The sequence below is a fragment of the Cottoperca gobio genome, chromosome 22 (assembly GCF_900634415.1).
Source record: "Cottoperca gobio chromosome 22, fCotGob3.1, whole genome shotgun sequence".
NCBI lineage: Eukaryota > Metazoa > Chordata > Actinopteri > Perciformes > Bovichtidae > Cottoperca > Cottoperca gobio.
Window position 1 is genome coordinate 15,146,367 of NC_041376.1, and position 27,189 is coordinate 15,173,555.

Below are 27,189 nucleotides of genomic sequence, written 5' to 3' on the forward strand. Positions count from 1 at the left end.
AATTGGAAATGAAGGGGTGGGTCATGTTAATTGGACGGTGACATACAATGCAATGTCTGATAAGGAGAGGGCGGTCCGCTGAGCATATTCACAAGAACAAGATGAGTGGCGGCAACACACGATGAGGCATGTGCCATTGGATCTATTCCTCAGAAACTTAACCTTTTGTTTTACAAAGACTGTTTCTATTGTTCTTACAGTCCTTTACTCATTTCATACTCATCTTCTGCCTCCTTCTCGCTCTTTCCTGAGCTCCTAGCCAAACCTCCACTTGAGCTTCTACTGGAGATTTAATAGTGAGTGTGTGTTTGATAGAAGCAGACAAATAATGTATAACTGACTATGCTGTGTTAACAGGTGCTATTGTAAAATAGAGCTGCTACGATTAGTCGAGTAATCGATTTATCAATCGACAGAAAATAATATCCTACTACTTAATAATTGTTTAATTGTTAAAGTAATTTTTAATACAAAAATGGCAAAAAATCCAGCATCTCAAATATGGAGATTTCTTGATTTTCTCTGTTTTATATCATATTAAACTGAATATGTTTGGGTTTTGGACTGAAAAACAAGACATGTAACATGTTTCACTATTGTCTGACATTTTATAGACCAGATGCTTAATCTATTACTTGAAATTATAATCAGGAGATTAATTGATAATGCTCATAATCCTTAGCTGTAGCCCAGCTCAGTTTGTCTTTCTATTAAGACCCCATCACCTCACCACTTTTGTTTATATTGTAGTACCTTTATTCAAAGTAAGATATTTATCTCCACAGACTAATGACCCAGCAGTAATATATATTGTTGCCCCTTTTTTTCTTTTATTTTGAAGTCCTTGGTTTAGCCACAGTTCTAGCTGTATTTGTGCCCAGTCCAATGTCTACCACCCCCCCAACCCCCCTGTGCTTGAGTCAATGTGCGTCACAGAGGTTTTGGCTTTAGACACCAGGAGAATCCACCCCGAGGGACACTGTCGGCTGGAATCAGCATTAGAGCGGGCTATCCTACACTCCAAAGGGAGCAAGGAGGATGAGGAGCAGAGGGGAGATGAGAAAAGGGAGTCAGAGAGAGACTTATTAATGAGAGCAAGGACACAAACACACGCACATGCCTACCAAAACATAAGCCTTATGGGATATGTGCCAGATGTAGATGAAAGAAAAGGCATGTGTGCATAGATATATAGATACAAACCTACACTCGGGAGGCAAAGCCAACGCTTTACTGAGCAGTCGTGTTGGACGTGGCCCACTTTGTTCCAGAACACGGTGTAGTTCTGCCTCTATTTTTGGGATTGCAGCAGTCTAGTTCCAGCCACTGCTGCTCATCACTGCTCTCAACCCCACCCCTAACCCTCAGCCCTGCCCCCCTGTGATGTCCACTCACATTAGCCTCACACACACACAACACAAAGTCATGCACACACACCCGCCTGACTGCACAGAACACAGTACAGACCACAGTGGGATGGAAGGAAAGAGAGAGAAAGAAAAGGCGAGCTTCACAGAGTGATGCACTCGTCCTTGAGCACAGATGACCTCTTCTTCTTCTATTGACCCTCTTATGAGTGTCACACTACACAGCTACTGTACACTGCAAGGGTCTAATGTTTCATCCTCAACAGACAAGAACAATCTAATGGAATATTGTTTCAGGTATTTGAACTGCAGGTGTTCTTGATCCCTCTTTCTAGACATCTAAAAACTACACAAGTGAACACATCGCAGGAGAAACAGAATGATCAAGCACTTATCATGTACTTCTTTAGTATTCACCATTTATTCAGCTATTGTTTTGCCCAGCTCTGATCCTAGAATATGAATATGTTTGACTGCTATGTAATCAGAAACTCTCACTCTCTTTTATCCCCTTCTCTCCATCCCTGCCTCATTATGTTTTGTACATCCTTTTACACTTCCTTATAATCATCTTACTGAAAACACACAACTCAACACGCACACTCCTACTGACCTGACTTTACCCCCCCATAAAAAAAAACACATCCACTTTCCAGAGTCCGGGTCTAGATGTTGATGAGAACGGTACGTTGGACCTGAGTATGAGCAAGCGTCTGTGCAGCGGCGGCGGAGGGGACTCGGTGCTCACCCCCCTAGAGCCCATGTCCCCTCAGAGGCAAGCTGCCCTGCTGGGCTCCCGCTGCTACGGCATGGGGGACGCCGCAGACTGCTGGGACCTGCCTGTAGACTACACCAAGATCAAACACATAGACGAGGACGAGAAAGAGGTAAAGGAAAGAAAAGGAAGGAAAATGTAATAATGTATATTGCTGTCATTTCTTTCAGCAAGGAGGATAGAATGCTGCCTGAACTTAGTCTGTCAGTATCTTTAAAATATAGAAGCTGCTGCCTGTCAAGGTTGAGACACCTTAAAAAGATCAATACAATGGTGCTGATCATACTTCTTCATACAAATATTAGTTATACCCATAAGGCCACTCTCAGAACGTTTAATCACACATTCAATTTCCTTTAAGATTAAATGATGATGAGTGATGAAGAGAAGAATGAAAGAAAGAGACTACTAATAGTGTGATGTTGATGATAATTATCAAGCAGTAGGATATGATAGTTTGTGGTTTTGGAAGCTGATAGACAGTACAGTTGGCATGCGTTACTTATACTGTCTGTTCAATGTCTCCAGCCCAAATTATTTCCCTCCGAGCCATTGATTCAACACAGTGTCTCCAAGTCAAACATTTGCATTGCCGCCTGATTGTCTTCTAGGTTTGGAATCATTAGAAAGTCATATCAGGGATTTATTTTAAGGGAAACCTAATGAATCTGCATGTTAATTGATGTCAGTAGCATTGCCATGCACAGAGGTATCTGCTCTGTTTGTATCATGCTCCCCGCATGCTGGCTTTCTGTTTTTACATTTCACTCTTCTCCAAAATGAGTTATGCAAAGTAGCACCTTGGGAGGGAATCGGAATAGCTCATCTCATCAAAGAACTGCTGGAAATCAATGCAGCACTGCTGGGTGCGCCTGTCGGTGTGTACAGGCGCATGCATGAGCAGTACATGTGCCTGTGTTGGTGTGTGTGTGAGATGTGAATATTCATACGAGCGCGTGTGTGTGTCTGTACCCGTGTCTCATCGGGAGTGTGTCTGCGTGTATGTGTGAGTTCCATCCCTAGCCTACTTTCTGCGCCGCATCTCTGTATGTATGCATGTGTCGTCCTCCTTCCTGTCTGCCTCTCAGCCTGCGCTCCCTTTAATTGGAGAAGCTCGCTGGCTGACCCAGCATCACACACTCCGAGACAGCTTGAGCGCGGGATAATTTGGGCTGTATCTGGACCTGTCTCTTTATGGGCATTACTGTACATACACTGCGAGCACGGAAGAAAGGAAAGAGAGGATTTGCATCAACGGCCGCCGTGCCCCGGCTGCATGCACTGCAGACAAAGCACAGCCCCGCATCACAGCCAGCAGCGGTCTGGCGTTGCACCGCAGTGCCATCTAGTGACTGACTGGTGCATTACACGAATAGAACCATCCAACTCCCTCAATGTTCTGTTCTCGCACACACACACACACACAAGAATGCTCTGTGAACATGAACACACCCACGAGTGAGCCCACACACGCACACACACACACACACACACACACACACACACACACACACACACACACACTGTTTATTCAGTCATTATTTTCCTCCCAGGGTATCTATTTTCTAGCTCTCTTAGACTGACAGATGAGGCTCAATAGTTACACAGGCTCAACCAATAGCATTCATATTGATGGGACTCTATGGTCTGACAGGTGTGTGTGTGTGTGTGTCAGTGTGTGTGTGTGTGTGTGTGCGTGTGTGTATGTGTGTGTGCGTGTGGGTGTGTGGTGTGTGTGTGTAATAAGCAGACAAAGGGGTAAGGAGGCAAAGGAAAAAAGGTGTTTAATAGAAACTCTAGATATGAGTTTTCATCAAGTGCCAGTTAATACAATGCATTCTAACTGACTGTTGAGTGCATGAATTGCTTAATATGTACACACAAGCATGTTTTCAAAATGAGAAACAAAATAAAAACCTCTACATCGCTCTGTTCCCCTTCCTTCCTCCTCCCCTTTTGTCTCTTCTTCCTCTCTTCCTTCTGTTCCCACCTAATCTCAGTCGGATGACATGGACCCCTTCCATGACCTGCTGGAGGACCGCTCCTACACCACAGATGTTAACATGCCTAGCCCCAAGCCCAAGTATGTCCAGTGCAAGGAGAGTAAGAAGGACCTGATAACGTAAGATCCCCCTCCTACTCTTCCCAGTGTTCCTCCAATCCATCTGACCCCACTCATGCTCTGCTCCCCCCCCCACCTTTTTTGTTATCCTCCTCGTTAACCTCAGAGAACCACTGCTCTCTTTCTCTTCCCCTTCCCCCTCCTGTGCTGCTCGCTTGCTATATGACTTTTATTTTGTAGCTTTATCTGTTTGTTCATACTGATCTCAGAGCTGGTGTAGCTTTTACTGATGCCTTCATTGTAGTTTCCCCCTTTAGAAGCTTTATCTTTATAAGATACAACACTAGTTGTCCGTATCATGGCCATATCAAGTGTAGCTGATCTCAGGAACCACAATATTAATCACAGACAGTGAAGCTAAACTGGAAACAATGGGGAAGAAATCAGGAACAACCTGTTTTTCTGTAATTTTTCTCCTTCCTTCCCTTTGGGCTTATAAAACTTTATATTTTTCCGATGGCAGATGTCCCACACCGGGGTGTGATGGAAGTGGTCACCTGACGAGCAATTTCACCACACATCGAAGGTGTGACTTCATTTCCTCCTGGTGGATTCTTGGTCTATTTCTCTTTATTGTTTTCAGCTTACCTCGACTACGCTGTCAAACACCTGTAGGCACAATGTCTCTCTCTCTTATGTGTTAGCCCTTTGACTATCCTGCAACAAGGGTGTCATGAAATAAGGAAAGACTAAATTAATTAAAGATTGGATGCATGCTAATTTTAAGATAAACCCTGGGATAAAATTATTTCTCAATGGGCCACATGTAAAGCCTTCTAAGCTGATGTTATTCAGTCCTCCAGGCCCTTCCCACAGTGCAATGCAGACTAAGCATTTACCATGCTGAGTAAGAAGACTTAAGCAGAATTTGTTTGAGTGTTGCGGTGTGAGGTGAGTCTGCAAGGACTGAAGGATATCAGTCTGGAGGCTGACATGGCTGCACGTACATGAGAGTTCCCCTCAACAAGCTCGCTATTCCAACTAAGTTCTAGTCTTTGAAAACAACGCCTTATGTTAATTCTTTATTCCTTCATTCCTCTTTGAATACAGCGAAGAACCCACTACGCATACAAATAAGACTTCCATGTTGTTACATATCAATACAAATACTCAGATGGTTAACTTATTTAAATCAACTCCCTGCACATGTGTCATGGCTTTTTTTTTGCAATTCCTGCTTGATGTTTTATGTATGCATGTGTTTGTGTGTGTGTGTGTGTGTGTGTGTGTGTGAGTGTGTGTGTGTGTGTGTGTGTGAGTGTGTGTGTGTGTGTGTGTGTGTGTCTGTGAGTGTGTGTGTGTGTGTGTCTTATTTTGTGTTACAGTGGTTGGGCTGACTTGTCATTCTGGTGTAACTAATGCTCCACTGGTGTATTTTTCAGTCTCTCAGGTTGTCCTTTAGCTGATAAAAGCATTCGAAGTATGCTGGCCAACAACGCGCAAGAGCTCAAGTAAGGCGTGATATGATTCCCTGATATATGTATGATTTGTATGTCGTGCTCATTCTGCCAAAGTCAACTATATTACACACACACACACACACATTAAGCCCATGCCCAAAGTAAATTGTTATTTGAAAATGGACCCTATATTCCGCATTTATGCCATCTTAAGCATTTTGGCCCCTGCAAATGCAATGTGGTTTATTATTTTTTTATATATGTGTTATACAGTTCATCGTTTATCATTTGCACAACTTGAAAAGACTAACCCTAACCCTCACATGACGGGGGCATAGGGCATCGCTGTGGGTCACGTTTTGATTTTATTTTTACAGTTCTGGGTTGCCTCTTCTCTGCGTCCCACAGCGACATGCTTTCAAAAATAATGAAAGGCGACATGACATGATGAATCTATTCTAACTTTATCAATTACGGGCTACTCGTATTTATTTTCATTTATTTTTCCTCCAGAGGGGCAGCTCAGCCAAAGAGGGCAAATGGGCTTAAGTTGGTGCACGTTCTTGCACTGTAGTTTATTTTGACTCAGTCCCACACACACCGTCCTGCTGCTCCAAAGACTCACTCGAGCACCGATTGTGTTTTCATTCGCCACTACAAATAGTCCCCTAAACTGCATTTACATTTGTTTTAGGAAATTCTTTAGTCTTTTCATTATTATTATTTTTTTAATGAAACATAAATACAGAATTAACTTACACAACGTTTTGGGCTTTTAATACGATTTATGACGATCACAAAAATATAGAATACTGCCAGCCGTATTCTCATCTAATCTATTGATTATAACTAGTGTTTAAAATCAGGGACTCTTACTTTTTATATGAATATAGCCTAATTATTACATTATGTCAACTCCAGCACCTCTGCTGTATGTTGGAAAAGCCTGACTTAAGTCCAACAACATTAACCTCAATACACAGAAGCAAATGTTTGCATCTGTGTCGTCACCTTTAATAGACAATGAACATAACGACTAAAAGTTGTAAATTATATGCACAACTTTTGCTGTAGACCCTGAGCCCTTTTTGTGTTTTCTGCCCCAGGTGCCCGACACCAGGGTGCGATGGTTCGGGACATATCACTGGCAACTACGCCTCACACAGAAGGTAACACACATTCTGCGTACATAAACCAATTCCTCCCTTTTCTCCTTCTGTCTCTCTGTCTCTCACACACACATACTATATGCTTCAACTTTGTAACACTGTTATTTATCTGCAGTCTCTCAGGGTGTCCACGGGCAAGGAAAAGTGGGATAAAGATCATCCACAGTAAAGAGAACAAGGAGGACCAGGAACCTATTAGGTACAGTGCAAACACTGATCATCAGTCTTCTGTCTCCCTTTAAAACCCTGAAACTACCAACGCTCACTGTTCACTGTGTAACCCTTTGGCTGTTCTCGCATACTTTTGATTCTGCCTTACTAAACCCCATTAAGAAATATGTAGCATGTCAATGTTTGGTATCTTTTTTTTTTCAGCACAACCTCACCTCACCAATCAGTGTTCATGTGAGTGTGTCTTCATGCTCTATGTGTGTTGTGTGTTGCTCTGCTGTCCGTTGTGTAGAGTTTTTGGCGGGATGCCACGCTGAGTGGTATATTTTTGTATCAACTTTATATCATCGTATCTCCGTTTATACTGGGTCTATTTGCATGAAACAAAGACTGGCAAAGAGTTTCAAGCCCGTACTGTGGACAGAAGCAGCCATGAACAGGTCAGGTGATCTGATCACGCCGGCGTGACGGTCGACTCCTAAGGGTTAATTTGCATTTCCCATGTGAAATATCAAACGGGACACATGACTTTACTTTTCCTATTTTGAGTGAGCAAGGTGCTGTTTTCTAATCACTACTATGCTCTTTGACGTGCACTGATGCAAGCAGGAATAAATCAGTATTGGCTCTGACAAGACAAATGTGGTGTAGTTGTGTAAAGTTTCAGGCCAAATCGGAAGGTGCAGGAGATTGTTCAGAAGAACAAGGTTGTAGCAGTTTAGAGAGGGGAGATTCTGCAGTCTCTGGTGAACTCCTGCAGACACACAGGTAAGGAAAGAGAGGGAGAGATAGAGGCTGAGAGAGATTGATTAGACTCCACCTAAATCCCACAATGGGCTTCTCTGGCCTCAGCCCTGCAGCTGCATTGATTTCTCTGATGGTGCAGAGCACAAACAACACACTTTGAACATTCTCGGTCTAACCCTGGTCATTCTGTTGGACTCTGAGCACAGTTTGCCATAGGTAACCCTGTCACCATGCTCCGCTGACATTAAAATATACTTTCAGGAGCTTAACATGATCATTTATTATCAGGAGACCCTTAACACTAAGGGACTGTACAGAAATGATTAGACAAAGAGTGAGAGGGTGAGGCTATTATAATTATTGTTTTTGCCAAAGGGAAGATAGTTTTAATGAGGGTCTTTTTTCCCCCACATATTCATACTTAAATTCAACCTTCCCACAGATTGGATCCCATGTATTATTATATAAAAGAGACATTTATATAGTTACATCAAAAAGATGGCTCTCATGAGTGCCATGATATAGCTGTTTACAGTTTACAATATGTAAAGTTCTGCCACTAGGGGTCCATGCATCAAAACAATAACAACAAACAATGGAGGGTTTATTTTCGTCCTGAAGTAGCGTAGGATCATGGGAGTTGTTGTCTTCACCTCCATTGCCATAGCTTCCTCCGGTCTCCTCCTCTCCAAAACAAACGGACTCGTTCAAAACCCGTTGATAAAAGCACTGAATATGGCAGTAAAATATCAGTGTTTCCCCGACGGAGACTGGGACAGAGAGGCCACGAGCTCACCACTTACTGCGCTGTTTCTCTGATAACTTAATATCTAGACATCTGATGACTAAAATCCTTCAACTGGTTAAAAATAAATAGTTAAAAATGACCAAGATTTAAAAAGTGTATGGTAAAAATATGGCTTAACACTGGATAAAAAGTTTCTGGTAGACTAACCACAACACTGACACATGCACAAAGGGGATACGTCGCCATTACAGGCGACCAAATGGAACGGACCGTTACCTTGAATAAAGTTACAGCTTTCTCCAGGTTTGAAAATTGTTGGAAACATTTGGGATAAAGTCAGTACACAACTCAACAACATGTATAACATAGTTCTGTCTACTGGAAAATGCCCTTTATAATTTCCCCACAGCCCAAGTGTTGTTGACGTCTTCAAATGCCTTGCTTTGTCCTGCAAAAAATATTAATATTGGAGGGAGGAGTCTTGCAATTTTAAAGAATGAAGCATAAGGTTCAGCCCCCTCCCCACCCCAATCATTGTTGTATAAGTCCCTAACCTGTTGTGCTGCCACTGTGGCATGAAACACAACACTGTAATCACTGCTCTCCCTGCTACACATTATGGATTCCTGGATGGCAGTCAGTTTGGCTCCTGTGAACTGTTACACAGCACACATGTGGCTCTCATCACAGACTGCTGGATGTTAGCCTCAACAGCACAGCTCTGGATCTGTCTGCTACCAGGTTGTACCAGTGTGGCTCTCTGGTCACTGATGGGGTGTTGTGTGCTGATATCTGGTTCAGGCAGCTGCAACATTTCTGGCTTGAACTGTTCTCCAAAGTTGCCCTCAGAGGATAGGGAAAGGTACAGCCATGGTAGAGGCTAGCAAGAATGTAAAGACATTTCTAGAGCAGTATTTCTTACACCATCAACGTCATCGCCCCAAATAAATCTGTAGAATCAAATGCTTAGGCCTTTGTTCTATATAGTAAATGTAACGGACAAAGAGTTTGAAAAAATGTGAGGTTGAGAATCAACTCTGTTAGAAGATTTAATGAGTGCAGCTAAAACACATCACCAGTACTGGGCCACAGAGATTCAGCAAACAGGTACTGTACATGAGAAGGTTTGGAAAGGGATATCAAACTTGTCAAAGAAGGAAGCCATTGCTCGTGTGGATCCTATTAAAGTTGCAATGTGTAGAATTTTGAAATGTTTGCGTCTGGCACCCTCAGTGTTAGGGTCAGAAAAGATGTTGAAGGCAGTGGTAGGGAATAGTTTTATGGAAAATGCAGCGGTGAATGATCCCTAAACTTTGTTACAGTATGGACACTGTCAAAATTACCTGGCTCCACAATTGATTGCAATAAGTCTAAGGCAGGGGTGCCCAAAAGGTCGATCGCGATTGACGGTCGCGCACCGTTTAAAAAACAAACAACAAAAATATATATATATATATTCCCCCAACGGAACCGCAGAAGTTTTTTGTTTTTTTCTTGCCTTGCGCGTTCACATTCCCTCCGCTCGCTCCCCACAAACACACACAAGCGATCACACCTACAGTCAGAGACGCCTAAACATTTAAATACATTTAGAAGAACAGGAGAAGTTGAAGCAGACAGTTGTGTACAAACCGTATTACAAAAGTCATAGTCACCCCTCGATTCTGTAGCAGTGACGCTCCCAGTCACAACAACAGCTATCGTCTCTCTAAGAGGCATATTAATTTATTCAAGCGAATGGGAAGGGAAAGACCAAGGGTTAGATTAATTAAATTATATAATATAAATGATACAATCATTTATGTGTTCTTTCATTTTAAATGGCTAAATGATCCAAATATTGGAAACTAACATGTGATAGAGCAGATTAGGTTGAGATTTTATCTCAGTATTCAAGTAACACTACAAATTATGTTCTAATTCATTTTAGAGCTGGATCAATTAAACATGTGAAAACATGTTTAGACTTTCCCTCTATGTGCAGAGATGCTCTACTTCACTTCTCCATCACGTGTCCAACTCATCTTCCCTTAAAACATGTATGAGCCTGTCATTACATAATATAATTGTCTATCACTATATCTCGATATATGATTATATATGATTTGATTCCATTGTAAGACGATAAATTATCATATTGAATTATCGCCTAGCCCTCACTCGGGGGTCGGCAACCTTTACTATCAAAAGAGCCATTTTGCCCCCTCTTCCACCAAATAAGATTTGTCTGGAGCTGCAAAACATATTTGATAACTCAGTTTTATATATAATTATACTATATTTGTTGCATTTATGAAATTACCGTGACAATAAAGGAAACTGTTGCGATCGTGTTGCTATGTTTACCTGTTTTAACAAAAGGAAAACACCAAACTCTTGTGAAGAGAAAGAAAAAGTACAGTTGCATGTTTAGGCCTACTTTGAACAAAACACAGAACTAGCAGGCCTGTTTGAGTCCTCCCCATATGTGTTGAATCAAATAAAAATGAAATGAATATAATATAAAAATACACAAAACAATAAAAAATACAATATAAAAAGGAAATGAATAAAAAAGTAGCCCACTTTGAAATAAACAAACGTATAGCTGCAGCTTAAAAAGAGTAAACATAAAAAAATTGGCCAGTTTGTATTTAATTATGACTGTTTCAGTGTTTTCATCCACATGGTGGTGATGTTCATTTATTTGGCTTTTAAACAATTGAATGTGCCCCCCCCCCCCCCCCCTCCCCCCCCCCCCCCCCCCCCCTCCGTGTCAGGGTCACAATATCACCTCAAACTCTAAGATAAGAGGTGTTCCCTTTGAAAGATTGTCCACTGTGCAACAAAAAAATACATAAAAACAAATATTTAGCAACATGTTTATTTTTGTATCAAAGCTACAGGGAGCCACTACAGAGGGGTCAAAGATCCGCATGTGGCTCCTGAGCCGCCGGTTGCAGACCCCTGAGCTAGCTGGAAGTGCAGAGTGGAATTGTTTGACAGAATGTTACTTGGTGGGACTAGTCTGGGTTTAGGGTTTTGGAGCCCCGCTGGATGGATTTGTTGAGATTATTCCTTTTACTTCTGATTTATATTTATTAGGGGAAAGATCTCCAATAAAACATAAAAAGACACTGTGGCAGACAGCAGTGCACATGATACCCCCTGTATCTGTTTTGCAGTTAAAAAGCCATGAAGCTGAACTAAAAACCAGGTAGCTGCTATTTGTAGACAGAACTGATACTTTCATAACTGTAGCTAGCGTTACCCATAATCCATTTTGTGAGCTGTGACATTTGGAATAATTTACTGCCTCATTGCATCTGATTAGCACTGGTGTTGATGCACTGTCAGCATTTCAAAACTGTGATAAGCCTGCCACTGGGACGGCTTTAAATAAGATGATGGTATCTTTGTTGATATCAAAGCAGTAGAGATAGAGGGAAACAGAAAAATGATATTCACTCATACAGTCTGTGGTGTTTTAGTACTCAGGAGGAAAACAGGCTGCAGTGTTTATCAGAGAGCCTCAGCTGCGACTCAGCAGGTCATTCTTTGAGATGATGTCTCCAATATGATGAAAGATGATGCTTTCAACTTTGGATACATAAGTGAATGACGGTGGTGGTTGAATGAATGAATGTGTGAGTCAAACAATAAAAATGAATGAAACAGTTGGTTGAGTTTTCTCTGAGAGAACGTTTCACTCTGTCCCCCCCCCAGGTGTCCAGTCCCAGGTTGTGATGGTCAGGGACATGTGACGGGGAAGTATGCGTCCCACAGAAGCGCATCAGGATGCCCTATAGCAGCCAAGAGACAAAAGGACGGCTACCTGAATGGCATCCAGTTCACATGGAAGTCTGGCAAGACAGAGGGCATGTCCTGCCCCACACCGGGCTGCGACGGCTCGGGTCACGTCAGTGGCAGCTTCCTGACACATCGGAGGTGGGGCTGGTGAACTGAACACATTGTGGAAATCCTTGAGTTGAATGCATTTCCTTCCTCATGAAAATCTTTAAACTTATATTTATAACAGAATAAAAACACTTAATAAATAAACTTTAGAGGTGCTGGTCGGATTTTGTAAAATATTTGGACACAGCCAGGCTAGCTGTTTCCAGCCTCTATGCTGAGCTAAGCTAACTGTCTCCTGGCTGGAGCTACATACTTACCGTACAGACTTGAGAGTGGTAATAATCTTCCCATCAGACTTTGGGCAAGAAAGCAGATGTTGAACTATTCCAACCATTTTTGCCGAAAGACAAATCTGGAATGGACATGTCTTCCATAAGAAATATTTTTTTAGCACTGCATATTTGTGTATGTCTTTGATATTCAACTTATTAGGTGTTCATAGATACCAAATATTTGATTGTGCTCCTTGTAGTTTCATGAGTAGTTGATACAGCCATTTTCTTATCATACTATATTTAGTCTTTGGTTACATGGGGGCTGTCCCTTCCTAAAATATAATGAAATATATAGATTAAAAGGAAGTATAATATGAAAAACTCAGACTTTGAACATTTCTTCAGATTTGTGCTTAAGCAAACCCAGAACACTTTTGAACCAAATGAAATTCAAAATTTCAGTTGCACACACGTTCTGACCGTCATTAATATTTCTTGTCCACCCACCTGTATATAGAACCCAGCCGTTGTCTCATGTCTCACTGTGTGTGGAATATACTGAAACAATGCTCCCTCTCCTTGTATCTGCCTTCAGTCTGTCGGGTTGTCCACGCGCCACCTCCGCCATGAGGAAAGCTCGGCTCTCCGGAGTGGAAATGCTAACAATAAAGCAGCAACGTGCCAGCAACGGTAACTACAACTACCACTCACCCACACAATACAGCCAATCAGGAACATGGATGTGGAGTGATTTGCTGAACAGAGTTCCAATTTTACATAATAAACCAATCAAGAGGGTGTGTGTGGCGAGCATTGTCTAGGTAAAGGCTTACATTGGAAACAAACTCAAGGATTGAGTGTAAACAATGAGACGAGTGACTTCTGGAAGAACAGCGCTGAACTTACTTTCTAATCAGAAATGGAATATCTGAACTAGCTTGTGTGCGTTGGCTTCATATGTTTCCCTAACACTTCACCCTTGACTGCAGTGAATTGCAACGTTTCATAAAGGGACGTGACATGATCATAATGTAATATGTCTGTGGGATTGTTGAGTCTTAATAAGTTAAAATGACCTGCCCCAGTTCTATTGTAGAGGTGAAGACACACACACACGCACAGAGTCCAGCTGAATTCTTACTTTGCTACAGAGTCATATTGTGTCATTTGTAATCACTTTAGTCCAACATAAAGGCTGTTAAACTAATGTGTCAGTGTCATGCTGCTCCTCCTCTGTAGGACTGGAGAATGAAGAGGATATCAAACAGCTGGATGAAGAAATCAAAGATTTAAGTGAATCCAATTCACAAGTGGAAGCAGACATGATCAAACTTCGAACACAGGTAAGTCCCTTCCGCTCTGCTACACTCATCTGCCTGTGTTTCTGTGTGGTGTGCGCCTGAATCCAAAGCTGTACACTAACACCCTGTCATCCACACGTCCTCTCATCAGATTACAACAATGGAGTCCAACCTGAAGTCCATAGAGGAGGAAAACAAGGTGATTGAACAGCAAAATGAATCTCTCCTGCATGAGCTGGCCAACCTCAGCCAGTCACTGATAAACAGTTTAGCTAATGTCCAGCTCCCTCATATGGTAAGGGCCACCAGGAACGGCAAGCCGGCAAGTTGCAGAATATAGCATTAGTTTATCAATTTATTTGTGTATTTAACTGCAGCCGATGTGCATGCTTAGCCTAAAATGTGGAGCATTGCTTGTCATTCCACACAGTGAGGGGGAGTTGTGAAATGAGGTTTAGATTGGACATTTTTTACAGTGGTAGCAACTCCAACAACAGAAATCTATTCTAAATTCAACCGTTTAGGTGAAACAAAAGTGTATATAGGGTAGTTTATATTGAGGTTTTGTCTGTGCTGTTCTCCTTTAAAGAAAAGAGGTTGAATTGTTTGTTTTTTGACATCTTTTTGTCAAAAGGTTCGACATCCTGTTTTCATCCTTCACTATGTCATTCTTTCATAATATCTTCTAGTACAGGGGTCGGCAACCTTTACTATCAAAAGAGCTATTTTGCCCCCTCTTCCACCAAATAAGATTTGTCTGGAGCCGCAAAACGTATTTGATAACACAGCTTATATATAGTTATACTATATTTGTTGCATTTATGAAATTACAGAATGACAATAAAGGAAACTGTTGCGATCTTATTGTTATTTTTAACAAAGGAAAACACCAAACTCTTGTGAAGAGAAGGAAAAAATACACAAGACAATAAAAAAAATACAATATAAAAATGAAATGAAAAATATATATTTATCCCACTTTGAAACAAAACAAACGTATAGCTGCAGCCTAATAGCTTAAAAAGAGTAAACATGAAAAAATAGGCCAGTTTGTATTTAATTATGTCCGTTTCTGTGTGTTTTCATCCACATGGTGGTGGTGCCTCACAAATGTCCCCCCCCATATCAGTGTCACAATATCACCTTTAAAAGATTGTCCACTGTGCAACAACAAATACATAAAAATAAATATTTAGTTCCATGTTTTTGTTTTGTGAAAGCTACAGGGAGCCACTACAGAGGGGTTAAAGAGCCGCATGTGGCTCCTGAGCCGCAGGTTGCAGACCTAGTATAATGGTTTGTTAACATTAATTGACAAAATTAATTATCCCTCAGTTAAGAATTGTGTCCTAAGTGGCAAGAGAGTTTTATAATCATATCCTTTTTTATTTTCTGCAGCTGTTCATGATGCTGGAGTAAATGTAATCAGTTAGAAGTTGACTTACTTACAACCATTCTGCCAACCTGACACCAGGATTCTGTTTGTCTTGATGTCTTATATGTCTTTATCTATGTCCTCATCTATGTCCTCATCTATCTCTTCGTCTATGTCTTCATATGTCCTAATCTATGTCCTCATCTATGTCCTCATCTATCTCTTCGTCTATGTCTTCATATGTCCTCATCTATGTCCTCATCAATGTCTTCGTCTGTCTTCATATGTCCTCATCTATGTCTTCATCTATATCTTCATCTATGTATTCATCTATGTCCTCATCAATGTCTTCGTCTATGTCTTCATATGTCCTCATCTATGTCCTCATCAATGTCTTCGTCTATGTCTTCATATGTCCTCATCTATGTCTTCATCTATATCTTCATCTATGTATTCATCTATGTCCTCATCAATGTCTTCGTCTATGTCTTCATATGTCCTCATCTATGTCTTCATCTATATCTTCATCTATGTATTCATCTATGTCCTCATCTATGTCCTCATCTATCTCTTCGTCTATGTCTTCATATGTCCTCATCAATGTCTTCGTCTATGTCTTCATATGTCCTCATCTATGTCCTCATCAATGTCTTCGTCTATGTCTTCATATGTCCTCATCTATGTCCTCATCTATATCTTCCTCTATGTCTTCATCTATATCTTCATCGATGTATTCATCTATGTCCTCATCTATGTCCTCATCTATGTCTTCATCTATGTCTTCATCTATGTCTTATATTTCTTTATATATGTCCTCATCTATGGCTTCATCTATGTCTTCAACTATATCCTCATCTATGTCTTCATCTATGTCTTTATGAATGTCCTCATCTATGTCTTCATCTATGTCCATATCTACTATCTCATCTATTTCTTAATCTATGTCTTCATCTATGTCCTCATCTATATCTCCCTCTATGTCTTCATCTATATCTTCATCGATGTATTCATCTATGTCCTCATCTATGTCCTCATCTATGTCTTCATCTATGTCTTCATCTATGTCTTATATTTCTTTATATATGTCCTCATCTATGTCTTCATCTATGTCTTTATGAATGTCCTCATCTATGTCTTCATCTATGTCCTCATCTACTATCTCATCTATGTCTTCATATATGTCCTCATCTAGGTCTACATCTATGTCCTCATATATGTCCTCATCTATGTCTTCATCTATGTCCTCATCTATCTCTTCATCTATGTCTACATCTATGTCCTCATCTATGTCTTCCTCTATGTCTTCATCTATATCTTCATCTATGTATTCATCTATGTCCTCATCTATGTCTTAATCTGTGTCTTATATTTCTTTGTATATATCCTCATCTATGTCTTCATCTATGTCTTTATGAATGTCCTCATCTATGTCTTCATCTATGTCTTCATATATGTCCTCATCTAGGTCTACATCTATGTCCTCATCTATTATCTCATATATGTCCTCATCTATGTCTTCATCTATGTCCTCATCTAGCTCTTCATCTATGTCTTCATCTATATTCTCATCTATGTCTTCATCTATGTCCTCATCTATCTCTTCATCTATGTCTACATCTATGTCCTCATCTATGTATTAATCTATGTCCTCATCTATGTCTTCATCAATGTCTTATATTTCTTTATATATGTCCTCATCTATGTCTTCAACTATATCCTCATCTATGTCTTCATCTATGTCTTTATGAATGTCCTCATCTATGTCTTCATCTATGTCCATATCTACTATCTCATCTATTTCTTAATCTATGTCTTCATCTATGTCCTCATCTATATCTCCCTCTATGTCTTCATCTATATCTTCATCGATGTATTCATCTATGTCCTCATCTATGTCCTCATCTATGTCTTCATCTATGTCTTCATCTATGTCTTCATCTATGTCTTATATTTCTTTATATATGTCCTCATCTATGTCTTCATCTATGTCTTCAACTATATCCTCATCTATGTCTTTATGAATGTTCTCATCTATGTCTTCATCTATGTCCTCATCTACTATCTCATCTATGTCTTTATCTATGTCTTCATATATGTCCTCATCTAGGTCTACATCTATGTCCTCATATATGTCCTCATCTATGTCCTCATCTATGTCTTTATCTATGTCTTCATATATGTCCTCATCTATGTCTTCATCTATATCTTCAACTATATCCTCATCTATGTCTTTATGAATGTTCTCATCTATGTCTTCATCTATGTCCTCATCTACTATCTCATCTATGTCTTTATCTATGTCTTCATATATGTCCTCATCTAGGTCTACATCTATGTCCTCATATATGTCCTCATCTATGTCTTCATCTATGTCCTCATCTATCTCTTCATCTATGTCTACATCTATGTCCTCATCTATGTCTTCATCTATGTCCTCATATATATCTTCATCTATGTCTTCATCTATGTCTTCATCTATATCTTCCTCTATGTCTTCATCTATATCTTCATCTATGTATTCATCTATGTCCTCATCTATGTCTTCATCTATGTCTTATATTTCTTTGTATATATCCTCATCTATGTCTTCATCTATGTCTTTATGAATGTCCTCATCTATGTCTTCATCTATGTCTTCATCTAGGTCTACATCTATGTCCTCATCTAGGTCTACATCTATGTCCTCATCTATTATCTCATATATGTCCTCATCTATGTCCTCATCTATGTCTTCATCTATGTCCTCATCTAGCTCTTCATCTATGTCTTCATCTATAATCTCATCTATGTCTTCATCTATGTCCTCATCTATCTCTTCATCTATGTCTACATCTATGTCCTCATCTATGTCTTCATCTATGTCCTCATATATCTCTTCATCTATGTCTTCATCTATGTCTTCATCTATATCTTCCTCTATGTCTTCATCTATGTATTAATCTATGTCCTCATCTATGTCTTATATTTCTTTATATATGTCCTCATCTATGTCTTCAACTATATCCTCATCTATGTCTTCATCTATGTCTTTATGAATGTCCTCATCTATGTCTTCATCTATGTCCATATCTACTATCTCATCTATTTCTTAATCTATGTCTTCATCTATGTCCTCATCTATATCTCCCTCTATGTCTTCATCTATATCTTCATCGATGTATTCATCTATGTCCTCATCTATGTCCTCATCTATGTCTTCATCTATGTCTTCATCTATGTCTTATATTTCTTTATATATGTCCTCATCTATGTCTTCATCTATGTCTTCAACTATATCCTCATCTATGTCTTCATCTATGTCTTTATGAATGTCCTCATCTATGTCTTCATCTATGTCCTCATCTACTATCTCATCTATGTCTTTATCTATGTCTTCATATATGTCCTCATCTAGGTCTACATCTATGTCCTCATATATGTCCTCATCTATGTCTTCATCTATGTCCTCATCTATCTCTTCATCTATGTCTACATCTATGTCCTCATCTATGTCTTCATCTATGTCCTCATATATATCTTCATCTATGTCTTCATCTATGTCTTCATCTATGTCTTCAACTATATCCTCATCTATGTCTTCATCTATGTCTTTATGAATGTCCTCATCTATGTCTTCATCTATGTCCATATCTACTATCTCATCTATTTCTTAATCTATGTCCTCATCTATCTCTTCATCTGTCTCTTCATCTATGTCCTCATCTATTATCTCATCTATGTCTACATCTATGTCCTCATATGTCCTCATCTATGTCTTCATATATGTCCTCATCTATGTCCTCATCTATGTCCTCATATATGTCCTCATCTATGTCCTCATCTATGTCCTCATATATGTCCTCATCTATGTCTTCATATATGTCCTCATCTATGTCCTCATCTATGTCTTCATCTATGTCCTCATCTAGCTCTTCATCTATGTCTTCATCTATGTCCTCAGCTATGTCTTCATCTATGTCCTCATCTATCTCTTCATCTATGTCTACATCTATGTCTTCATCTATGTCCTCATCTATCTCTTCATCTATGTCCTCATCTATCTCTTCATCTATGTCTACATCTATGTCCTCATCTATGTCTTCATCTATGTCCTCATATATCTCTTCATCTATGTCTTCATCTATTTCCTCATCTATGTCTTCATCTATGTCCTCATCTATCTCTTAATCTATCTCTTCATCTATGTCTACATCTATGTCCTCATATATGTCCTCATCTATGTCTTCATCTATGTCTTTATAAATGTCCTCATCTATGTCTTCATCTATGTCCTCATCTATGTCTCCATATATGTCTTTATCTATGTCCTCATCTATGTCTTCATCTATATCTTCATATATGTCCTCATCTAGGTCTACATATCTATGTCCTCATATATGTCTACATCTATGTCCTCATCTATCTCTTCATCTATGTCTTCATCCATGTCCTCATCTATGTTTCCATATATGTCTTTATCTATGTCCTCATCTATCTCTTCATCTATGTCTTCATCTATGTCCTCATCTATCTCTTCATCTATGTCTACATCTATGTCCTCATCTATGTCTTCATCTATGTCCTCATATATCTCTTCATCTATGTCTTCATCTATGTCCTTATCTATCTCTTCATCTATGTCTACATCTATGTCTTCATCTATGTCCTCATCTATCTCTTCATCTATGTCCTCATCTATGTCTACATCTATGTCCTCATCTATGTCTACATCTATGTCCTCATATATGTCCTCATCTATGTCTTCATCTATGTCCTCATCTATCTCTTCATCTATGTCTTTATCTATGTCTTTATAAATGTCCTAATCTATGTCTTTATCTATGTCCTCATCTATCTCTTCATCTATGTCCTCGTATATGTCTTTATATATGTCCTCATCTATCTCTTCATCTATGTCTACATCTATGTCCTCATCTATGTCTTCATCTATGTCCTCATATATCTCTTCATCTATGTCTTCATCTATGTCCTTATCTATCTCTTCATCTATGTCTACATCTATGTCTTCATCTATGTCCTCATCTATGTCTTCATCTATGTCCTCATCTATCTCTTCATCTATGTCTACATCTATGTCCTCATCTATGTCTACATCTATGTCCTCATATATGTCCTCATCTATGTCTTCATCTATGTCCTCATCTATCTCTTCATTTATGTCTTTATCTATGTCTTTATAAATGTCCTAATCTATGTCTTTATCTATGTCCTCATCTATCTCTTCATCTATGTCCTCATATATGTCTTCATCTATGTCCTCATCTATGTCTTCATCTATGTCTTTATCTATGTCCTCATCTATGTCTTCATCTATGTCTTTATCTATGTCCTCATCTATATCTTTATCTATGTCCTCATCTATGTATTCATCAATGTCCTCATCTATTACCTCATCTATGTCCTCATCTATGTCTTTATCTATGTCCTTATCTATTACCTCATATATGTATTCATCTATGTCCTCATCTATGTCCTCATTTATGTCTTCCATCTATGTCCTCATCTATGTCTTCATATATGTCCTCATCTATGTCTCCATATATGTCTTTCTCTATTACCTCATATATGTCTTCATATATGTCCTCATCTATGTCCTCATCTTCATCTATGTCTTCATCTATGTATTTATCTATGTCCTCATCTATGTCTTCATCTATGTCTTCATCTATGCCCTCATCTATGTATTTATCTATGTCCTCATCTATGTCTTTATAAATGTCCTCATCTATGTCCTCATCTATGTCTTTATATATGTCCTTATCTATGTCCTCATCTATGTATTCATCAATGTCCTCATCTATGTCCTCATCTATGTCCTCATCTATGTCTTCATCTATGTCCTCATCTATGTCCTCATCTATGTCTTCATCTATGTCCTCATCTATGTATTCATCAATGTCCTCATCTATATCTTTATATTTGTCTTTCTTCATCTATGTCCTCATATATGTCTTTATATATGTCTGTCTTTATCTATGTCCTCATCTATTACCTCATCTATTACCTCATTTATGTCTTTATCTATGTCCTCATCTATGTCTTCATATATGTCTTTATCTATGTCCTCATCTATTACCTCATCTATGTCCTCATCTATGTCTTAATCTATGTCCTCATCTATGTCTTCATCTATGTCCTCATCTATGTCCTCATCTATGTCTTCATCTACGTCCTCATCTATGTCTTCATCTACGTCCTCATCTATGTTATTCATCTATGTCCTCATCTATATCTTCATCTATGTCTTCATATACGTCCTCATCTATGTCTTCATCTATGTCCTCATCTATATCTTCACCTATGTCCTCATCCATATCTTCATATATTTCCTCATCTATGTCTTCATCTATGTCCTCATCTATGTCTTCATCTATGTATTCATCAATGTCCTCATCTATGTCTTTATATATGTCTGTCTTCATCTATGTCCTCATCTATGTCCTCATATATGTCTTTATATATGTCTGTCTTCATCTATGTCCTCATCTATGTCTTCATATATGTCTTCATCTATGTCCTCATCTATTACCTCATCTATGTCTTCATCTATGTCCTCATCTATTACCTCATCTATGTCCTCATCTATGTCTTCATCTATGTCCTCATCTATGTCTTCATCTATGTCCTCATCTATTACCTCATCTATGTCCTCATCTATGTCTTCATCTATGTCCTCATCTATGTCTTTATATATGTCTTTCTTCATCTATGTCCTCATATATGTCTTTATATATGTCTGTCTTTATCTATGTCCTCATCTATTACCTCATCTATTACCTCATTTATGTCTTTATCTATGTCCTCATCTATGTCTTCATCTATTTCCTCATCTATGTCCTCATTTATGTCTTTATCTATGTCCTCATCTATTTTTCCAGCTAATTTGAGGTCCTCTGTGTGTGGCTGTATATCAAACACTGCCACCTTGTGTTTAAATGTAAGAATAACAACGTAGTTCCTCAAATCAAACTAATAGAAATGTGTCCCTTCTCTCCTTCCATAGAAACCACTGGCACACAAAGAGTCTCCTCTAAGGAATAACAGCTGCTTACAGTTGCACCAGCAAGTAAGTTAATGACTTCCATCATGGAACGTGCTTTGTTAATGCTCTGTATTTCAATATTGTATTTCACTTCCTCTAAAAAAAGTTGTCAATATTATGGATGCAAAAAAAAAAACATACAGATTTGAATCGTTAAAGCAACTAAATACCTAATTGTGAAACTTGATCAATATGGAATACTTAACGTTTACATTTATTTCCGAAAACATTCTAAAAGAAGATTTTCAGTCATCGTAAATCCTGCCTCACCTCCGTTTCCCTCTAATAGCCTCTGTGTTGTGTCTTTGGTCCTACAGGAGCCAATAAGCGAGCAGAACTTTGACGCCTACGTCACCACTCTAACGGATATGTACACGAACCAAGACCAGTACCAGAGCCCAGAGAACAAAGCCTTGTTGGAAAACATCAAGCAAGCTGTTCAAGGGATTCAAGTGTAACCATTCAGCAAAGGGAGATTTTTGTTCCCCCAGCAGGTGTGGCTAATGTATCAAATCCACATACACACAGGCAGTGAATTTTGTCTCCTCGGTTCAGTGCAGTATCTTATATAGTGTTATATATTCTCAAAAAAGAGGGTATTATGCTTAGAAACACCTCGAGATAATTTCTTTCTTTTCTTTTCGGGCCTTGCTTGGAGGAAGAACATAAAAGAGTAAACGGCAAAATAGTTTTTGAGGACATTCACATTTTGTACGTTTTCATATGAGCTGACATAGTGTCATGTAATGTTTCTAGCTGCTCATATATGCACATTTTTAGTGTATATTTCTGAACAGTAAGCTAATGATAATGGGACGTGAGTTCTTTTTATTGCTTGACAACAAAGCATTTTAGATGAAAAAAAACTGGACAGTGAAATAAAAATGAAAAAAACTACAAGCAACGAGGAAGCTACTTATTTTTCTTCTCACTGGATGATTATGGACTTGATGATTTTAGATGTTTTTTTCTTCTTCTTCTTCTTCTTCTTGCGTGTGGATTGTTCAAGAGCAAGAACTGGATTGCGAATCGCTTTATTTTCTGACAATGCTTGAGAAATGTTTGTGTTTTGTTTTGATGAAAAAAAAAAAAGTCGTGTAGCTGTATGTGGGGGCATTTTTAATTGGTGCTGTAAATGAATCCGGAGAGGAAACTGACCTGATGTATGTATGAATGTATGTATGAATAGTTCTATTGTAAACATCATTACACGGAAACCCGATGGTGGAAATCCCATTATCTAGGAGAGCCAATTAATTCCTAGAGGAACACATCTGTGCGGTGCATGCATGTTCACATGCTCATCCTAACTAATCTCAAATAGAAATGATGTGTAAAGACAATGACCTATAGAAACCACATTCTAGCCTTTCTAGTATCAAATCTGCGCAATTTCGAGACTTGTGTTGCTAGGATCAAGAAACGTCTCAGCAATATAATAACTAAATCATTTGTTTATAGTAGGTACGGGATGCAATCTGCAAAGGGAAGAAAAAAAAAAGTTGGGTTTATGCAATTTCTTGTTTATAAGCATAGCGGGGTAACATGAATCTTTTTAATATAGCCTATGTAAAATATTGATTTTTATACAAATCTTTTAATACAAAAAGTCTTTTTAAAAAAGAGGAGAGAACCTGGACATTGAGTTTTAGGAGCGAAAGTATATGAGTTCCACTTTTTTTCTGTACGATTTTGCACAGGGACACCTTCGTTTCCATGTTTTGATGTTCTTACAGAAACTAAAAGCAGTACCCGAGAGCCTAAAAGGAGGGTTTCAGAGGGTTTTGTAAAGAGTATTTATAGAGTATGACAGAGGGACTTACAGGGTCACTGTCCCCACTTATGTGCCAGTAGACTATTTGCACTTGTCCTTGAAGATATTATCCTTGCGTACGGCGGCGTGCAATTTTCCAGATGACCTCTTTGGCACACGATTGGAGCAACCAACTGCTTGGAGCCACTGTAGGCGTGGATTTAGTACCACTGAGAGAGGAAGAACAGGGACTTGAAATCAGAGAAGAGGATGATTATAACCATAGCAGTTATACTGTAGGCTATTATCAAATGTAAAAACATTGTTCTTTCATTTTTGCTATGTTTTAGGAAGATGAAGTTATCCCCCAGCAGCACTTTATATCTAATCACTGTACAAAGGATTAAATAGTCAATCAATTCAAGGTTTTAAAAAAAGCTGAAGAAATGGTGAAAACGAGACCTTCGAGGGGTGATACAATCCAGCGTCGCGCCCATATGCCTGGCTGTATGCACTCCTCCATTCTGTTGTTCTAGTTGTTAGCGATCATGTTCAGAATTGCCTTTTTGAGAGCTAATGCAAAAGGTGCTTGTTGTTCACCTGATTGAATCTCATCTATTGTACTTTACTGTCCTCTTTCAGGACTCTACTACCCATCATCCATGACTGCATACGCCTTTTTCCACAGCATCGTGTCTGCAGCTTTTTGCCAATATAGTAATGCTTCAGTAGAGTAATAGCTAGTACCAGTTTTTGAATTAATTCTCATTATCAGTAAAAAGGGAAAATGGATTTTAAAGCACAAACCGGCTGCTCATCTGATGTTGGTACATAAATAACAAATCTGAATAGAATTATCTGTGACTATCTATAGGGAACACAAAAAGGTTGTCACATATTTAGAAAGCGGACTTTTCATATAAATTATTGTGAATTCATCAGAGTTTATTATTTTATTTGAGCCAATTCATTTTTGGGATTGTTTTCAGTGACCATTAACAAAGACAGGATTTTGTATAAACTATTGTGCTCTCTGTGGAACTGAAGTTTGATTTATTTTTGTACTACACAGCATGGATTTGTTGACATTTTAATTTTGCTATAAATGTGTGAGATCACAAGTTGCTGTGATATTTCATTTATAAATTGTGAACTTTGTACAATTTTTGTCATGCTGGATGTTGACACATCTTACTCTGAATAAAGAAAAAAATGTGTTGCCAGAGGCCTGTAAAATAAAAAAAAATGTGTGTTCATTACGGGCCGATACTGCAGAACCCACCTTCATAATATTCATTCTGAAACTGCCCAAATCATTAACTGTTATAAACACTCCACCAGCAGGTGTCAGCAAAGTACACCGTGGGTGCACCGTCTGCTGAGCAACTGACAGAGATGAATCATTACAGTGACTTGCTGACGAAAAGCAGCTTAATTTTCCTAAATTAAAGGGAAGTTCAAGACATAACCACTCATTTGCTACAATCCTCAAATGCCCCCTCTGTTATTGTTAATCACTGTTGGGGCAGTGTAAAACAATTAAAGCAGACTATAATTTTACACTTTTTATATTGAAATACCTCTGTGTGACCGCCTCATTAATTAAGATTCAGATGCAGAAAATTAAATTAGTAGTTTAGCCAAGATAATCTACTTCACAATTTGAGCAATTACAGAAGGCTACAAGAAGCCCCTGTTCCATATTGATCTTTCCCTCTCTCTGCCTCTCCCACTCCAGTGCACACATCATCTTGAAACACAGAATCCTGCATCTCGCATGGAAGTCAGTAGTGTATTTTGTGAGAAGGGTGTGACATGCATCAAAGGTCAGCCAAAGCTACATCAAGAAGAAAGTCCGATACATGAATTACTAATGAAGTACAAATCTTGTCGACGCCAGGCTGAGGAGTCGCATGTACTGTAGCCCTGGAGGACAGCAAACAGACACTGATGATGAACAGCAGCTAATAAAACCATGGATGTTGGAGTTATGTGGTGAACTTCAACCATTCGGCTCCTGGGGCATCCGTCTGTATGCTTCTGCATTGTATCATTCAATGACCTTGTGTACCTTGTGGTATCTACTATGGCCGTACTCACACTTGGATTAGTAATAGAGCAGGCAGGGAACATCTGACTTTACTGTCCCAAGTGTCTGAGTTTATGAGTGGATACATTGTAAATTCTTAAATGTTGCTCTTTGTTTTCAAGGTATACATTGAAATGGACTAGTTTGTTCAAGGTCAAGTCTTGTATAACACTTTCTATCAATTAATCAATCACATTTTATTTCTATTGCACCTTTTATACAGATTAGTGCTTTACAGATGACTGACAAGCCCAAAATAAGACGGAAAGAGTGTGGACCTGTGAAAACAATAGAAAAGACAAAACAATTAGACACTTTTAAAACAATGCACGTGAGACAAAAATAAGATTTTATTTGTATTTATGTTTTTTTCTCTTTCTTTTAGATGAGTTTTTGTAGATAAACCAGTATGGGTTTCTACCTAACCTGCACGTGTATTTTATTTCTATTTACTTTTTCTCTGTCTGAACTTTCTTATTAAAAATGTGCAAATAAAATATACAACATACTGCACAGCATACCACATGTTCCATATCTAAATGTCAACAGGTGGGTGGTATCTTTCATTAGCCCTGGCCTTTTCATTTCACTTTTCTTTATATATATTTTGCTGTGTGTTGGTGTTGTTGGTTTGACTCAAATAGCCTCTGCTCTCACATCCACATATGGCATATCAGCACTCTCCATTGTTTGGTGTTTTGACTTCAGATTTAACCTATAAGATTAACATCAAAATTGACAAACAAGGAGGTATCAGTGGTGCCAAAATAGTTTTTTTTAAGAATTAGATTAACTTTCTGCACTCTGGAAGTAACTAGAGTGGATGGAGAGCAATGATGGCCTTCATGAGAAGAAAATGCACCAATAGAATAATGATAGAATAAAATATTTCCACAAGAGTTCCCTGTAAATAAAATACCACAGTCCATAGAATATCGTGAAACAATGCTTCCACTGTTAATCGGTGCCTCTAGTCCTCCAGCTTTGGAAATGTTAACAATAGCAATGGGACAGCATT

The 27,189-nt window shown here is 38.8% G+C and overlaps 1 protein-coding gene across 11 annotated transcripts in view; it reads left to right on the forward strand.

The window, feature by feature from the left end:
- Window positions 1–25,307, forward strand: part of myt1lb (myelin transcription factor 1-like, b) — a 99,956-nt gene extending 74,649 nt beyond the window's left edge. For 9 of the 11 annotated variants that reach the window (XM_029460549.1, XM_029460548.1, XM_029460555.1 and 6 more), the window contains 11 exons: window positions 2,024–2,254; window positions 4,143–4,264; window positions 5,647–5,715; window positions 6,771–6,833; window positions 6,949–7,032; window positions 12,205–12,426; window positions 13,207–13,301; window positions 13,851–13,954; window positions 14,064–14,207; window positions 22,291–22,353; window positions 22,647–25,307. In XM_029460549.1, coding sequence (XP_029316409.1) covers window positions 2,024–2,254; window positions 4,143–4,264; window positions 5,647–5,715; window positions 6,771–6,833; window positions 6,949–7,032; window positions 12,205–12,426; window positions 13,207–13,301; window positions 13,851–13,954; window positions 14,064–14,207; window positions 22,291–22,353; window positions 22,647–22,787 — 1,338 coding nt within the window. In that variant the 3' untranslated portion in view covers window positions 22,788–25,307. The remainder of the gene's footprint in view (window positions 1–2,023; window positions 2,255–4,142; window positions 4,265–5,646; window positions 5,716–6,770; window positions 6,834–6,948; window positions 7,033–12,204; window positions 12,427–13,206; window positions 13,302–13,850; window positions 13,955–14,063; window positions 14,208–22,290; window positions 22,354–22,646) is intronic. The other 2 variants (XM_029460553.1, XM_029460551.1) reach the window with 2 other exon arrangements.
- Window positions 25,308–27,189: the final 1,882 nt, after the last annotated feature.